The 16682-nt window shown below is 41.2% G+C and overlaps 1 protein-coding gene and 1 long non-coding RNA gene across 12 annotated transcripts in view; one reads left to right on the forward strand and one right to left on the reverse strand.

Moving 5' to 3' along the window:
• LOC308135648 overlaps window positions 1–1517 on the forward strand; it is a 34104-nt gene extending 32587 nt beyond the window's left edge. For 5 of the 11 annotated variants that reach the window (XR_013936795.1, XR_013936796.1, XR_013936797.1 and 2 more), the window contains 2 exons: window positions 469–591; window positions 691–1517. This is a non-coding gene — a long non-coding RNA (uncharacterized lncRNA). The remainder of the gene's footprint in view (window positions 1–468; window positions 592–690) is intronic. The other 6 variants (XR_013936800.1, XR_013936805.1, XR_013936801.1 and 3 more) reach the window with 4 other exon arrangements.
• On the reverse strand, window positions 662–12806 carry LOC308135647 (myosin-7-like). The gene is made up of 38 exons (XM_080503727.1): window positions 12706–12806; window positions 12375–12587; window positions 12098–12241; window positions 11831–11987; window positions 11700–11727; window positions 11401–11506; window positions 11219–11311; window positions 11066–11129; window positions 10876–10974; window positions 10685–10788; window positions 9802–9940; window positions 9567–9685; window positions 9255–9404; window positions 8982–9152; window positions 8596–8905; window positions 8353–8426; window positions 7924–8129; window positions 7711–7834; window positions 7455–7591; window positions 7115–7370; window positions 6782–7024; window positions 6519–6695; window positions 6248–6393; window positions 6047–6137; window positions 5578–5967; window positions 5355–5481; window positions 5150–5268; window positions 4870–5066; window positions 4339–4522; window positions 3737–3902; window positions 3533–3657; window positions 3143–3451; window positions 2846–3049; window positions 2442–2738; window positions 2227–2331; window positions 1939–2034; window positions 1660–1794; window positions 662–781 (listed from the first exon to the last, which is right to left on the reverse strand). The coding sequence occupies exons 2-38, from the start codon at window positions 12573–12575 to the stop codon at window positions 761–763; spliced, it is 5814 nt and encodes a 1937-aa protein (XP_080359853.1). The 5' UTR covers window positions 12576–12587; window positions 12706–12806; the 3' UTR covers window positions 662–760.
• Between the last annotated feature and the right edge of the window lie 3876 nt (window positions 12807–16682).

Raw genomic sequence — 16682 nt, forward strand, 5'->3', positions numbered from 1 at the left:
GAAGATTCTCTACAATCTGGATGTTAGGTGAGATGTTAACTGTGTATTTATGGCTTCTAATGCATCACAGGTCCTGTAAAACTGAATACAGCATAATATTATTGTTACTTATCGACCAACCTTTTGTTTTTGTTCGTTTTGGCATAAACAGGAGTTGCATGAGATCTGCTTTTATGTGGGACAGCCGCTTGTGCTCATGAAAAATCATACAATATAATCTGTCAATAAGCTACTAATTTCATTCAGTTTATCAGCCTATAACATATTACTGCAACATTTGTCGCAGAATAGTAAGAATGGCGGTAGTAGTAGGACAGTGATGCATTAAATGGTGATATTCACAATGCCTCTTCCAAGAAAAAACAGTAAATCATGTATGTTCAAATTTAGCAAAGGATTACAGTGGTTCTCTTCTGCAGTGTTGTGCCTGCTATGTCTAACTTTTGCTCTTGTTTTTTTGTTTTGCAGTTTTTGTGGCCATAGTAGCTTCTCCCATACATCCTATTTGGAGGATTGATATAACTAAACCTTACCCTTTGCATCTCTAAGGCTGGTAAATGTCTTCACATTGACATGTCTATAGAATGACAGGTATATCTTGACCATGTGTGAATGTGTGGCATTGCACGCGTTTTAAATAAATGAGGACTGTACACATTAATTTTGAATGCACTTTGCTTTATTCTACAGAGTTACTATGGAGACAAAAGGAACTACAGCACAGGAGATCCCGAAGGTCTCAGGTGGCCTTCTGAGAGTTTCACTCCTCGTCTAGCCCTTTCTGTGATGAAGGATGACAAGAGAGTAGACAATTAGAGTGCGAGTAGTGACAGAGGACCAACAACACTCACCACATGTCACACTAAACAGTTCACTGCAGGTAAATATTATCCTGAATTGTCTGTGATTAAAGTTTTCTCACAGACATTATTCACTCACTACGACAAATTGGTTTTGGCATAAACTATTTTAAATTGAACGTTAAATTACAAAGTTTTAAGATGTTTGAGAACATTTATCACAGATTAGCCATCTTTGACATTTCATGAACTTCAATGGGTCTTTTGTGAAACAGCTTAACGAGAAACTTGAGCAAGTAATGGTCTCACTGCCTGAAAGGTAATAATAAGCTAAGTGACAGAATATATAACATGCACATAACACAACCTGAGTAGTACGAATACTAAGTAATACTAGTACTGTAAGATTAACACATTGTCTGGAGTTATATGGAATAATATTTATTGTGATGTAGTTGACCATCTAACTGATTTGACTCCTGAGCATAAAGTTTATCAACATCGTCACCCTCATTTCCATAAGCCATGTGTTTGCCGTCTTTAATATCTTTAATAAATGCATTGAATTTTCAAAACAAATGAAACATTTTGTTATAATATATGTAATATGTTTGGCTTGCATTATAACTAACCTGCCAAACTGTAATAACACAACTCACAAATGTATTAAAACTCCAAATTAAAACAATCTGTCATAAAGTCTGGTCTGATTTTTTCTTTGGTCTCTAAAAAGTTATTCTCTCATATATTTCTTTACAGTAGAAATGAAAGTGATTCAAATAAATTACACTGAAATGAGAATAATGAGTTAAAAAGAATGTGCACCATAGTTTAAATATTATACGGAGGAGCTTTCTACCTTTGACCCCACGTCGCGGCTCTTGGCGCGCATCTTGTTGACCTGAGACTCGGCGATGTCGGCTCGCTCCTCGGCCTCGTCCAGCTCGTGCTGCAGCTTACGGAACTTGCTCAGATTAGTATTGGCCTGCTCTTCCTGTAAGATTCACAAGAAGTAAAGATCACAGTGTTACTCGCAATCACATCATACTGTATTTTCCAGCGAAAGAGCATTGAAATTATAAACATGTGAAACTTTGAAGACCCTCAACGAGATACTGCTTTTGCAGCTCATACTTACAGCTTCCTCCGCAGACCTCTTGTAGGCTTTGACTTTCATCTGCAGTTTGTCAACCAAATCCTGCAAGCGCAGAACATTCTTGCGGTCTTCTTCAGTCTGAATCAAGAGAATAGAAATGAGACAGGGTAAAAAACAAGGTAAAAAAAAAAATAATGATGTCTTCAACTTCGAGGGAATAAAGTACTGACAATTGAATTTGTGGTAGAGTAATGAGAGAACTTCTATAATTGGAAGATGTATTGATAATAAATCTTGACATTAAAGGGATGGAGAAAAATATAAAGTCACCTGATATGTCAGTTCCTTAATGCGTCTCTCATATTTACGCATTCCCTTCACTGCTTCGCTGCTCTTCTTTTGCTCCGACTCGACCTCACCCTCAAGCTCCCGCACCTGAAAGCAGCAGAAAACAACGTCCAATATTATGTCAGGGCTACATTTCTTATCATTTTTAAACTGACTTCAGCACCGTTTTGTCATTTTAGTACAGTGGTTATACTCACCCTGGCCTCCAGCTTCTGCACCTGCTTCTTGCCTCCCTTCATGGCGATCTGTTCGGCTTCATCCAGACGGTGCTGCAGGTCCTTGATGGTTTGCTCCATGTTCTTCTTCATGCGCTCCAGGTGGGAACTGGTGTCCTGCTCTTTCTTCAGCTCCTCTGCCATCATCGCAGCATCAGTGATGGCCTTCTTGGCCTTCTCCTCTGCATTTCTACACTCCTGCACAGCTTCCTCTACTTCAGTTTGAAGCTGAGAGGCGTCGTTCTCAAGTTTCTTTTTCTGGTTAATCAACCCAGTGTTCTACATGGTTTTGAGGAAGAACATTTGAGAAAAGTTACTGTATGAGTTTTGAGATCTTAAAGCCAGTCAGCCCTTTTTGGAGGTTGTGACAAATAAATTGGTCTCACCTGCGAGTGCAGCAGCTGCACCCTCTCACTGACATCCAGCAGCTCCTGCTCAGCAAGTTTGCGACTTCTCTCCGTTTGTTCCAGAGCAGCCCTCAGTTCCTCTAGTTCAGCCTGAAGCAGGTTGTTGCGTCTCTCAACAATGGCCATGTTCTCTTTGAGATCATCATTTGCACGAACGGACTCATCCAGCTGAATTTGGCAATCCTTAAGGGTACATCAACCACGTTAATGTTGATTCTCTAAAAGTTTACATGAAATAAAAATGTGCCTTTCTTTGTTTTGTTTTGTTTAGTTTACCTTCAGATGTGCATGAACAGACTTTAGTTGTTTCTGGGCTTCGGCCGCCTGCCTGTTGGCCTGACTCAGCTGGATCTCCATCTCGTTGAGATCTCCCTCCATTTTCTTTTTCAGGCGCATAGCCTCATTCCTGCTGCGACATTCAGCTTCAAGGGAGGTCTGCAGGTTGTCTATTGTCCTCTGCAGGTTCCTCTTGCTCTGCTCCATCTCTTCATCTTTCTCAGCCAGTTTGCGCTCAATTTCAGCTTTGATCTGATTGAACTCAAGCTGAGCTCTGAGAATTTTCCCTTCTTCGTGCTCCAGGGAGGCCTGACAGATAGGTTACACATATTTAAAGTAACAGCAAGTGTTTGAATGTTCAAAGCGTCCTTCTCAGACGAGGTTCAGTACCTCGGCTTCCTCGAGGGCTGACTGGATTTCACTCTTCTCCTGTTCCAGTTGTTTTCGCAACTTCTCCAGTTCATGGATACTTTTTCCACTCTCGCCAAGTTGCTCAGTTAGGTCAGAAATTTCCTCTGTTAAATAACAAGCGAAAGATTAAAACTGATTTTTAATGATGGTAAGCCATTATGCATGACTCGCAGTAGATTTTACCCTGCAAGTTCTTGTTCTCTCGCTTCATGGTCTCCAGATGATCCAGAGCCTCCTCGTAGGAGTTCTTCAGTTTGAAGAGCTCGGTGCTCAGAGCCCTGGCTTCCTTTTGGGAGCTCTCCAGCTCACACTGAGATTCTTCATACTTTTGCTTCCACTCAGACAGGACCTGCAATGGCATGACAGTGAAAATAGTAATTGTACACATACCAGTGGATGGAGAAAGTAGCACAGGTTTGGAAAGTTCACCCGGTCAAGGATGCGATAACTAATGAAAACATATGATGTTTATGCTGAACAAGAAAAGCAAACTCTCTCAATATACCGTGAATTATTATAAATATTCCCTGAGGAGGTATTAGCCTCTCATAAAGTACTTGAAATTGATTGAATTTAATTAGTCTAAACATTCTTAAGATAATCATTTATTAGATTCCTGTCAGACATCCGTGTAACCCTGCCACTTGAAAAGCTTTACTGCGTAGCTTCAAGATGCATAAAAACAAGGCCTCTCTGTTGGAAATTATTATATAATTAATCATATTTTAGAGGATACAACTTTAGCTCAAGCCTTTGCTCATTACAAATGTTTCATAGTACCCCACCTTATCAAAGTTCCTTTGCTTCTTGTCCAGAGCAGCAGCAGCAGCATTCGACCTCTCTACATCCACCATGAGATCTTCAATCTCATTCTGCAGTCTGTGCTTGGTCTTCTCCAAAGAGGAGCATTTAGCATTCACTGCTTCAACAGCCTCCTCAGCATCCTGCAGACGCTGAGCCAGCTTTTTCCTTGAAGAATAATCATTAACATTGTTTAATTATTCTTGCAGTTGTTGAAGTTATTGTTGTACTAATGCGATCCACTATGGCTGGCTGCTGAATCATCAAACAGACAAGCTTTTTGTTCGTCTTACATGTTAGTCGGAACATAACACAAACAAAAAGCTGATCTGCCAGACGAAGTCAAAATTCTTAGGAATTACATGATATATCATTGATTCTGAGAAATGTTGCTGCTAAGGTCCAAACTGTAAAGAATGCAGCTTTACTATGATTCTGAGAACATCCGTGTGAAATTCTGGTCTTCAAATATTTATCTGATATATTTTTTGTAAATATTCCTGCAGTGGACTCACTTGGCCTCCTCCAGTTCCTCGGTCCTCTGGATGGCATCAGTCTCGTACTTTGTTCTCCACTGAGCTACCTCCGAGTTGGCCTTGGACATGCCACGCTGCAGCTCAGCTTTGGCCTCCTGCTCCTCCTCATACTGCTCCCTGAGGAGGTCACAGTCGTGACGAGCAGACTGCATTGCATGGGCAAGTGCATTCTTGGCCTGTGAAAATAAAACATGGCAAATGAGCGACCTTCTCACAGAAATTAGCTTTTTTTTTATGTTGCGAGGGGGGGGGGGTTGACCTTGGTCTCCTCTTCCAGCTGTCTCTTCAGGTCTTCCATCTGTTGAGTGTAAGACATTTTTCCTCTAGTCAGCTGGGACACCAATGAGTCTTTCTCTTCCAGCTGCCTTGAGAGCTCACCTAGGGTTGAGGAAAATACAGAATGATCCAACATCCATTTAATGCCAAAATGTAGAAAAGACATGAAATGCCTCTTGTTACTTTACCATTCTCAGTTTGAAGCTTTGCTTTTTGCATGTTGAAGTCATTAAGGGACCGTTGAGCCTCCTCAAACTTGGTTTTGTATTCATTCATTTGATCTTCAAGAGTTCTGCATGTTTTTTCCAGATTGGTCTGAAAACAGATCAGTCATCACATCCTTAGCGTGATACTGGCATCTCTATATCAACATTGGCAGGATAATGGAAGTTCAGAGAAGTTTGAGCTCACTTTTGTCTTCACAATATGCTCCATATTGGAGACCACATCATCCAGTTCCAGTCGGAGCTCACTCTTCTCCTTCTCCAGTTTCTGCTTGACTCTCTGCAGGTTATCAATCTGCTCTCCCAGGTCAGCAACACTGTCGGCTTGTTTCTTCCTGAGGGTGGCGGCCGTGGATTCATGCTGCAGAGTGGCCTCTTCAAGGTCTCTGCGGAGTCTCTGAAACTCAGCCTCCCTCTTCTTGTTCATCTCAATCTGAGCAGATGTTGCTCCTCCAGCCTCCTCCAGCCTCTCACTGATCTCCTCCAGCTCTCTGGCCAGGTCTGCCCTCTGCTTCTCCACCTTAGCTCGAGCAGCTCGCTCTGCCTCAAGCTCTTCCTCCAACTCCTCAATGCGGGCCTTTGAAGACAAATTTACAATTTGGTATTTTACTGCCTATTGTGTGATTTTGAATTACTAGATATGTTAAATGTATTACCTGAAGTTCTTTCAGTTTCTTTTGAAGCTGAATGGAGATGGCCTGCTCATCCTCAATTCTGCTGTTGAGCTGACCTAATTCAAAGTCTTTCCTGTGGTGACATATTACAAGTTAGAATACCGGGACACCTCTGCTTACTTTACCTCTATTGGTTAAAGGTGTGCTATCCTCAATATAACAGTTGTAAAATGATGTACTTACTTTTTCATGTGCTCTTCAAGTTGTTGTTTGTCATTCTCCAGGTCCATGAGACTCTCGTGGGTCAGCTTTAAGTCTCCTTCTAGCTTCCTCTTTGCTCTCTCCAAGTCCATCCTAACTTTCTTCTCTTGTTCCAGAGAACCCTCAAGCTGAATGTCATTGCATGAAGTTGAAGGTTATTAGATAAATATAAAACAACATAGGAAGGTCAGTGAATGGCTTTCAGAGAAATTAAATAAGATATACAGTATATGACACATATTTAAGTCCATACGTCATCGACTTGCTGTTCCAGCTTCGCCTTGGCCTTGGTCAGAGTGTTGACTTTGTCTTCTTCACTCTGCAGGTCATCCAGTGTTTGCTGATGAGCTTCCTGCAAAGCTTTCTTTTCTTTGGTCAGCTTGGCGATGATTTCATCCAGAGCAGCCATTTCCTCAACCAGGTTCTTCACCTGTAAATTTAATCATTGGTAATTAAAAGTATTTCTTGCAAGACATTGGAAACTGCCTCTTGTTTGCAGTCTAGCAATTGTCCTACCTTGTTCTCAGTGGCATGTTTCTCTTTCTCCACTTTCGCCAGAGTCAGCTCCAAGTCATCAATGTCCTTCTTTAACTCAGAGCACTCATCTTCCAACTTCCTTTTCTTGGCAGTCAATTCAGCATTCATCTCCTCCTCATCCTCCAGTCTCTCAGATAATTCCTTGGCTTTTGCTTCCATCTGAATTTTGTTCTTGATCAGCCCCTCGCATCTTTCTTCAGCATCTGAAAGATTGTCTTGTTCCTAAAATGCAGCAACATCAACAGTTTGATCAACTTGTGCATTGTTGTGTTTCGGCATTAAAATTATCTTTTTGTTCTCATTGAGACTTACAGCTTGAACTTGAAGCTGCAAGTCATTCTTCTCTTGGACAAGAGAAACCATTTTCTCCTCAAGCTCCTTTCTACGAGCTTCAGACTTTGCATAGGCCTCTTTCAACTTCAGGAATTCTTCCTTCATATTAGCCATCTCCTTTTCTGCCTCAGCAGATCTCAGCAGAGGTTTGATCTTGAAGTACAGCTTCATCCAGGGCCAATTTTTGACCCCCATGAAGGCACGGATGTTCCACTGGATCACAAGAAGGGCATCCCTGTGGATAGTGAACCAGTGATTACTTCCACAGTCATTGGGATAGCTTTTTTTTTTGCTGGTTTTATAATTTGTTAATCCTGACCTCCTCTCCACAATCTTCTGGAACTCCAGTCTTGCGAGCAGACCTCTTGACCTGGCCTGGATTCCAGTGATGATGAGTGACAAACGGTCATCCCTCATCTCCTCCAATTGTCCAAGAAGACCAGCCTTGAAAAACACCTTTCAGGAACATACATTTAACAGCAGGTGTTAAACAGAAGGGCCTTAAGATGTTGCAGTTTTGAAGCCAGATTGAACATCTTTATCATATTGCTAATTTCTTTATCGATATTGATTACCTTTGTGTGACCAAATTTGTATTGATTGTGGTCAATATCCAAAGACCCAAGAAGTTTCTCAGCTCCCTTCTTGCTGTCAATAAACTGGCCATCAGGGATGGCAGCAGGATTCAGGATGCGATATCTATAAAATAATTTTACATGAACATGTAGGAGCATGACATTTAAATTTTTTCTTTCATTATACATTATGTGACCTCAACAAGATGGTACCTCTGCTTGAAATCTCCGTAGAGGATCCTGTTGGGGAATCCCTTTCTGCAGATCCTGATGCCTTCCAGCACACCGTTGCAGCGCAGCTGGTGCATGACCAGAGGATTCTCCATGGCCCCAGGAGTCTTGGTCTCATTGGGGATGAGGCAGCGCACAAAGTGCGGGTGAGTCGACCTCAGGTTGGTCATCAGCTTGTTCAGGTTCTCCTGTAAGTTTCCACAAAGAAGTTCCATTAATTGTTTGTGTTCAATACTAACAGGATTTTTTTTTTAATGTATTGAACTTCATGCATGACAATGAAGACATTTCTTGTAGTGATTTACAAGGATGAAATCATTTTAAATCATTGTTTGCTTTATCTCTTGAGTTGATTTTACAGAAATGTACGTACATATTTTATGTATGTGTTCAAAAAACAAAATATCTCACCCGGTGCAAAGCTGATACAGTTTGGAAGGATGAACCTTTCTTCTTGCTCCCACCTTTGGCTTTGCCACCGGAATCTTGATCAAAATAGATATTATTATGTTGTATCAGCAGACCACTTTACGAAAGTACAACAACTGAAATTTGCTTTAGATTGGGAGAACTCATTGTTAGCACACATGGCCTCTATCAAAAACAGCGTAATTTATCAGTATTATTATGTTTTACTCCTGAATGTGAACAGACCTGACTCAGATCCAGCATATCCAGCAAACAAGAAAGACAACAGCTTCATGTTAGACTTCTGGTAAAGTCCAACAACAGTCTCATTCAGTGGATCCTTGTTCTTCACAAGCCAGTTGAAGATATTATAGTCAACAGTTCCAGCATAGTGAACCAGGGCAAAGTGAGCCTCTGGCCTTCCTTTGATAACTCTAGGCTTCTGGAAGTTGTTGGATTTTCCCAGGTGGTTGTCGTAGAGCTTTGCTTTAAAGGTGGTGTCTGATGCTTTGGGGAACATGCACTCCTCTTCAAGGATGGACATGATGCCCATGGGCTGGAGAGGAAAATACAGTTGGGTTGAAAAGAGATGTTTCTAATTTTTTAACATTGTTTACACACTGTTGACTCACCTTTTCAATCAGGTCAATGCAGGCCTGCAGATCCATCCCAAAGTCAATGAAAGTCCATTCAATTCCCTCCTTCTTGTATTCTTCTTGCTCCAGCACAAACATGTGATGGTTGAAAAACTGTTGCAGTTTTTCATTGGTGAAGTTGATGCAGAGCTGCTCAAAGGTGTTAAACTGGAAAGACAAGCATCTTCCTTAGTTATTGCCTTAAACGTCCTAAAATGTTGATTCACATTGACAATACAGATTATTTAAATATAAAGCAATGACACCCACATCAAAGATCTCAAATCCTGCAATGTCCAGCACTCCAATGAAGTATTGGCGGGGCTGCTTGGTGTCCAGTGACTGGTTGATCCTCACCACCATCCACAAAAACATCTTCTCATAGACTGACTTAGACAGTGCACCAATAGCATAGTACACCTAAAGAGAAAGAAAGCAGGACTTACTTTTAACATTCTCAAAATTATGGAATAAATAGACCGTCATCTATGTACTGTAAAATTGTGTGAAGTGTCTTGTAATAAACTGGATGAACATGTTCAATAAAGTGAGGGAAAATAAGTTGCCATCTTTTTTTCCTACCTGTTGTACACTTTGACCCTTGGTGACCCACTCGTTTCCTACTTTGACTCTTGGGTGACAGAGACCCTTGATGAGGTCAGCAGAGTTCAGGCCCATAAGATATGCAACTTTGTCAGCATCTGAGCAAAAGTGTCAAACAGTTTGTTAGACATGAAATAACCAATTTCTAAAAAATGTATTGTTGTGTTTGTTAAATGTCAGAGAAGCAGCAGTGGGGGGGGGGGGGCTCTCCTACCCTCAGTGCCATCAGCCTCTGCCTGCTCCTCTCGCTGCTTCTGCTTAAACTTCATGTTTCCATAGTGCATGATGGCACCAATCAGCTTGTAGATGCCATTTTTCTCTTCTTGAGTGAAGCCCAGCACATCAAAAGCGTCCTGAATGAGAAGAGGGGGGTTTACTCTTTCTCTTGGCGCGTTTTTTTTTTTTTTTTCCTGCTGCCTGGGTCGAGTGACGGGGGAGATCCAGGGGATAAAGTTGTGTGTTTCACCAGGATCCCACATTAAACCATGACGGACATCTTGACAGCGGATATCTAATCCAGTCTATTCTAATCGTTTTCACATACATCACTGGGACACAGTGGTTCTCGGTTACAACTGACATAAAGGTTAAAAGTATATGTGAGTGGACTCAATTGAAAAAAGATTTTACAGTCATAAAAATTCAACAGTTAGATGAATGTGAAGTGTCATTGAAGTGTTCGTCATTTTACGTCGACACTGAACTGTGTTAAACAATTCTTCATCAAGGGAAGTTTTTAGACATTTTAGCCTGAAAATATGACACAATGAGATCATGACACACACACACACACACACACACACACACACACACACACACACACACACACACACACACACACACACACACACACACACACACCACACACACACACACACACACACACACACACACACACACACACACACACACATACAGTTGCTCTGTATAATAGTCAAAGCCAACATTGAGTTCCAGTTCTCTAAAGTCTTAAATTTGACTACTGCCTATATAATGACACTAATACTTGTGGGGTTACAAACTCAGCACACATTTAATTACGGTTTTATACATATTGTAACAATTCCTTAAATACATCACTTTGCATTTCTACTCACATCAGTTGCCATCAGCTCTTCAGCATCATTGATGGAGGCTACGGTGGTCTCTCCTTGGGAGATGAAGGCATAGTCGTAAGGGTTGTTGGTGATAAGCAGCATCTCTGGAAAGACAAATAGAAATTTTAACTCTACAATCTGGTGCCATAGCGGCATTGGAATTACAAGTTGTCATCAATCCAGTGATTTACCAAGCAGCTCGGGTTTCTTCTGAGACAGAATCTGGTAGAAGATGTGGTAATCCCTCTCAGCTTTAAGCTGAAAAGTGACGCGGGACTTTTCCAGCAGATCTGCAAATACATTTGCATCATGTAAGTGGGAGAAGGATTGCAGTGAACATGTGAACAAGACAGAAGAATTTATAGAGAATTCAGTACTCACATGTCTCAATATCTGCAGAGGCCAACTTCCCACTTGCTGCAAAGTGAATTCTGATGAATTTACCCTGAGAAGTATTGCAAGACACTTTTTAATCTCCTTTAACACCGGTGCAACATTGACAGACTTGGAGACGTATTACATTTCAAGGCTTACAAATCTGGAGGAGTTGTCATTCCTGATCGTTTTTGCATTTCCAAAAGCCTCCAAAGCAGGATTAGCCTGGATGATTTGATCCTCCAGGGTACCCTGACGAAATACAGTGAACCAAAAGTTTAAACATGCCAAACGGCAAAAGAATTGACAGCTAGTATTTCTTGTAAATTCAGCAATCTAACCTTCTTCTCAGAGCCTGCATCCTTTTTCCCTCCTGCAGCTGCGATGCTAGCGAAGTACTGGATGACTCTCTTGGTGTTGACAGTCTTTCCAGCTCCAGATTCTCCACTGAAGAAATAAATCAAACAGTTTTTCAAATCCCATATAACTTTCCAAATTTGTTTATTCAACAAAAATGCAAGTTATGCTTGCAGTGTATGCATAATTGTTTTTGTGATATTAAAATGTTCTGTGTAAAAATTTCACATATTGATCTCAAATGGTTCCTAATAAAATAAATTCATTGGAAAAAGAAACTTACGTGATAAGAATGGACTGATTTTCTCTGTCTGAAAAAGAACAGAGAGGATCACTAAGTTCTGTTGGATTTCGTAATGATTTCCTCTGCCTCACTCTGATGTGAACATTCTGCATGAAATTAAGGTGAATTACCAGTGAGCATGTACTGGTACGCATTGTCCGAGATGGAGAAGATGTGAGGAGGAGCTTCACTCCTCTTCTTTCCTCTGTAGGCAACAACCACCTCCTGGTTGTAGACTGGCAGCCACTTGTAGGGGTTGACAGTCACACAGAACAGCCCAGAATAGGTCTAGGAAAAACAAAGAAATCAAACATTCTGTGGGTGTAGAGTGCAGTTTTATTGTCTGAGTGTTCCACTTGCAGCCTCATGAAGCTTTTCTTTTAATGTTTTTGGCTTACATAGATCATCCATGCTGCGTAACGCTCTTTGAGGTTAAACAGCACAGCTGGTTCATGGAGGAAGGTGAACATCGCCATGTCTTCAATTTTATCAAACTTTGGCGGGTTCTGCGGGTGGACGTCACAGTCCTTCACCGTGACAGTCTGAAAATAGAGACAGGTGGTAATGATAAACATCGTTCACAATATGAGCGACTGAAAGAATAAATGAGAATCTTTTGTGTCTTTGTCAGGCAACCAGCTGCAGCCAAAAGCAACTGCAAGCCGGCTCACTGACCTTTCCTTTCGCAGTCTGAGCGGTGACTTTGTCTCCCTCTCGGCTGGTGATGGAAGCCTTCACATATTCCTCTTCAGTGTCAGGGACAAAACACTCCTTCTTCATGTCAAATGGACGAGTTTGGGCCTCCAGGCGCTCCCTGTCTGACTTCCTCAGGTATGGAGCTGCTGGCCCAAACTCTGCCATGGCAGCGTCACCCATTTTTCACCTAGTCTGCAACAACAGTTGTGACCACAGATTAACAGAAGTCTGTGTTCAACTGATAGCAGCCCAGCGAAAAGCTAAATCCAAAACAGAAAATATTGATGCCCATATTCTGGGCTGTACTTACCTTTACAATCCTTCCTAAGACAACTGAGGTGTAAGGGTCCTAAGGAAAGAAAAAAGAAAAGAAATGGATGAGTCCAGTCTTGCCAGTCAGACCAACCCAGGTTGAGCTTTTGTGTCACTGCACACCCCTCAGTATGTAAGCCATTGTCCTCACACCTTACCTTGAGATAGAATGGCGACCTGTTGGGGGTTTCACCATGAGTTCTCTTTATAAATGAAGCCCTTCTTCCAAATATGGAGGAGTGGTTCAGGGCCGAGGAATGTTATTGTGTCTGAGTTTGGTTGGGGGGAGTGGTACATAGAGGGAGAGGGTTAATGAGTGGTGGCGGGCAATATAGAAATCAGCGGGTCGTAGTCTTATCAGTGATGGGGTCTCCAGGCGAGGCCATATTTGGAGGTCCATGTGGAGCAGTGATTAATCATAGGTATCCTCAAGCAGCCAGGGGACCACAACTCAATCTTTAAATAGACACAGGGAGAAATTTCTCTCCCATCATCCCTTAAATCTGCTTTTGTTACTGGAACAATACATGTAGTGCTCAACCAGAGCATCCTCACTTAAGACCAATACCCATTAAAAAACGTTTAAATCTATTTAAATCTGGTCTGATTTCACTTACTGCTGCAAATGTTGCTTTTTGCTCAACCTCACAGTGTGAAAGCCCATTCAGTTTTACTTTTAAGTAATTTATTAGTGACACAAACTCCAGATTCCAGACAGGTCGTAGTGTTATGTGCTGTCTATTGTACAATTGATAGTTATCAAACCTATTAATGAATAATCTTGTGTGCAAATTATTTTCTACCAAGACAAGTGAACACATGTACAAGATGCAATTACAAAAGAAAGCTGACTTTAAACAACATTTATGAAATAAAAACTCCTTGTATGTGTATTTTAAATGGATAGGTCTTTTTCATATATATATGTTGTTGTACCAAGAATGTATCTATAAATAGCTTGTTAAGTTAATACAACAACAAAATAACTGAATGTAAAAAAAACTGCTGGTATGTTGTCGAAACACAAAAGAAAGATGTGCAAAATATCTTGAGGGATATTTTAGAGAAGCATCTCATGTACCAGTTTCAATTACTCACAGGGCTGACTGAAGGCACAGGAAGGCCTCAGTAACATGTTACGTTTAGTTATCTCAGAATGGACTTGGTTGGTATTCCCCCCCCCCCCCCCCAAAAAAAAACAGCTTTCACATACCGAGTGGGTCGGTCTAAAAATAGAGCATTAGTCTGTGAGATTAACCAGGCGACAAGTGCAAGGCAGCATCGACAGAGGTCTGCCACAGGTGACATGCTTGAGATTCACTGTAAGGCAGTAATGATGACACACAATGGAGGGCTGTGCCAGCGCAACACGCTCCAATGTGAGGCCAAGGTCAACGCAGAAGCCTTTTCCCATTATCAGGGAGCAGCGAGTGAAAGCAGGCCTCTCGGTTATGGTCCCGTTGACATGGCATTGTGTCTTTGAGTACAAAGATAACTGTGTGAAATTCCTGCCGAGGACCCAGCACTGATTGAGGAGAACAGCCACGGAGGGTTTTCAGGGACCCTGCTCCTGCCTGCTTCTCGGATCAACTGTCGTGGACTATGCTATCACGCTGAGTTCTTACTCACATAAATATCCTCTTACTGACGGTCGCAGCCAATCACTTCTCAGTGTTTAAATCCGTCCTCTTGTGTGGCGTGTAAGCTGCGTCGGGTCTGTTTTATGGCAGGATTCACTTCCAGCAGTATTTCTGAGATCTCTGAAATCAACTCTCTCAGATTATAATGCATAATACAGGTGTGAGAAATATATACATGTCAGCCACTTTAAGAAGAACACTTGTAAATACTATTGTTATCCGGTATAACAGCGAAAATGCTGCCTTTAAAATGCCATGATGTTCAGTTTTTCAGGTTGTAGTTTTTCAGTGGTGTTCTGATGATTTTTTTACGGGGTTTTTTTTTTCTTCTTTTTAACGGGATTTTCACCATCACTTTTCAAAGCTGTTCTCTTGATTACCACATATTTGTTGTTTTCTTGCAATCGTTTTTGTGTGTGTTTTGACTTCCTTGAAAGGTGGCACACAAAAAAACTGACCCCCAAAAAATTGGATTGACTTTTGCTGATAAGGGTTCCAGGGAATAGCTGTTATACTGCATTAAATTGTTGTTGTTTTTTTTCAATTTAGGGGGTGACCAGTGAGTGTATTTCCATCAAACCCCCACCTGTAGGTGCTAGGTGTGTAGGCTTCTGAATATATTCTCTATTGTGTGTTTTTATGGCTGAATGTAGTGACCTGTAATGATTTATGACTTCTCCGTCCCACACTGTACAATCCAGTCCCCTTCACCAGTAATCAAAGCCCTTCCAGAGGTTAGGCGATAAAAGGAGGGTCAACAGCTGCTGACAAGTGCCGAGATTATTTCCATTCTGATAACTTCCCCGACTCTTACTGACAGCTGGCGTCAGGGTGGTAAATGGAAGTGAGAGATTCCATGTGCCCACTAAAGAGCGAGCGACGAGAATGGCGACCTTCGAGGTTAACCTCATCAAAGGAAATATGAGTTAAATACTTTGTTTATGTCACAACAAACACAAATTGTTACTGGATTCGCTTAATTAATAGCAAACTGTGAAATGGTGTTGAGATGCAGCTTTTGCCACTCGTCCCTGCACGAGCTTCATCCCCACCGGACGAAAGAAAATCGACACTTGAGTGTTACTTAGAGGAGTTAAGACGCTATAAGCTCACTATTTCATTATGTTTGTTGTTTGGGTGTTTTTTCATTTGATTGTGACTTGTTATCTTATGACAATGTTTATTATTGTGTGTGCTTTTTTTCTATTATTTTCTATTAAAATGAGTAAACGTGCTGTATAAGGAAATCCTGTCAACACAATAGTTGCTAACATTGCATTAAGTTTCTATTGTATTCAAGGATGCAAAGTAGCAATAAGTATCATACCACAGCTAAAGGTTATAGAGTAGGATTTTATGCTTGTTTTTTTGGGGAGGTATTACAAATAATATTTCTGTGCTTTTCTTTGAAATTAACTGGAGATTGACGTAATACTTACATCTGATGTCATGTCTAAATCAACGACATACTGTATCGGCTGTTTGATTGTATTAACATGATTTGAATTCACAATTTCAAAATGATAAATCACTAGTGTGTATAGCGCTATTGTATTTGCTGAAGAGGACTATGTGGGTAAAAGTTCTTAGTAATCTTCTCCAACCGATTTGTTTTGATTCTCTATGCGGCATATACAGTCTTAAAGGAAGTCCTATAAAAGAAGCAGAAGATTGTTCAGTCCTTGGTGCTTTATCTTATTCCCCCAAGCTCAGATATCCTGCTAATCTCACTGATAATCCGTTGCACACATACTGCTGCATGTGGTCCTCCTCTTTAGGCAGAGGTGTCAATGTGCTTCCATTAGCTCATTACCTTCTTGTCTGTTCAGGGAGTTAAAGACATGACATGTAATAAGAGAGGAGACACAAGGCCCCCAGAGCTTCACACAAGTGAAACCTTAACCCCCCCTCACCCACTCCCTCAAGTCATTATTGAGTCTCCAGCAGAAGCATTAAATACCCCAGACTTCCCACCAGGACTGAGGCGGGGCTCCAGAGTCAGGCAGACAGATATGATCAGTCAACTTTCATTTTTGCCTGTCAACCAGCCCATGCCACCTAAAGGAATTATGATTTCAGACAAAATGTGTGGATGTTTTTCTATAGTTTCCCTTTGAAACTTCTTTTCTCACGTGTGTGAATCAGGACATATGTCATTTGTCACTTTACATTTGTAAAGAAAGCTGCAACTCCAGGTCCAGATGAGTCAAGATTTAGGATTTAACTTTGATTTGTAATGCTTCGAAATGATCTAGTGAACACCCATCATTATGTGCACAAACATAATAGGGAAGTATACTATATATATTCTTGTTTCTGGCTGTTTTAGTATGAG

Source organism: Blennius ocellaris (assembly GCF_963422515.1).
Source record: "Blennius ocellaris genome assembly, chromosome: 10".
NCBI lineage: Eukaryota > Metazoa > Chordata > Actinopteri > Blenniiformes > Blenniidae > Blennius > Blennius ocellaris.

What these genes read in the sequence shown, in the direction of transcription:
- LOC308135647 (XM_080503727.1), bottom strand. Translation starts at nt 12,575, where the DNA reads ATGGGTGACGCTGCCATGGCAGAGTTTGGGCCAGCAGCTCCATACCTG. An exon ending in AGAGGCTGATGGCACTGAGG is followed by an intron (nt 9,686 to 9,801) that starts GTAGGAGAGCCC and finishes ACTTTTGCTCAG; the next exon opens with ATGCTGACAAAGTTGCATAT. An exon ending in AGAGAACAAGAACTTGCAGG is followed by an intron (nt 3,658 to 3,736) that starts GTAAAATCTACT and finishes GTTATTTAACAG; the next exon opens with AGGAAATTTCTGACCTAACT.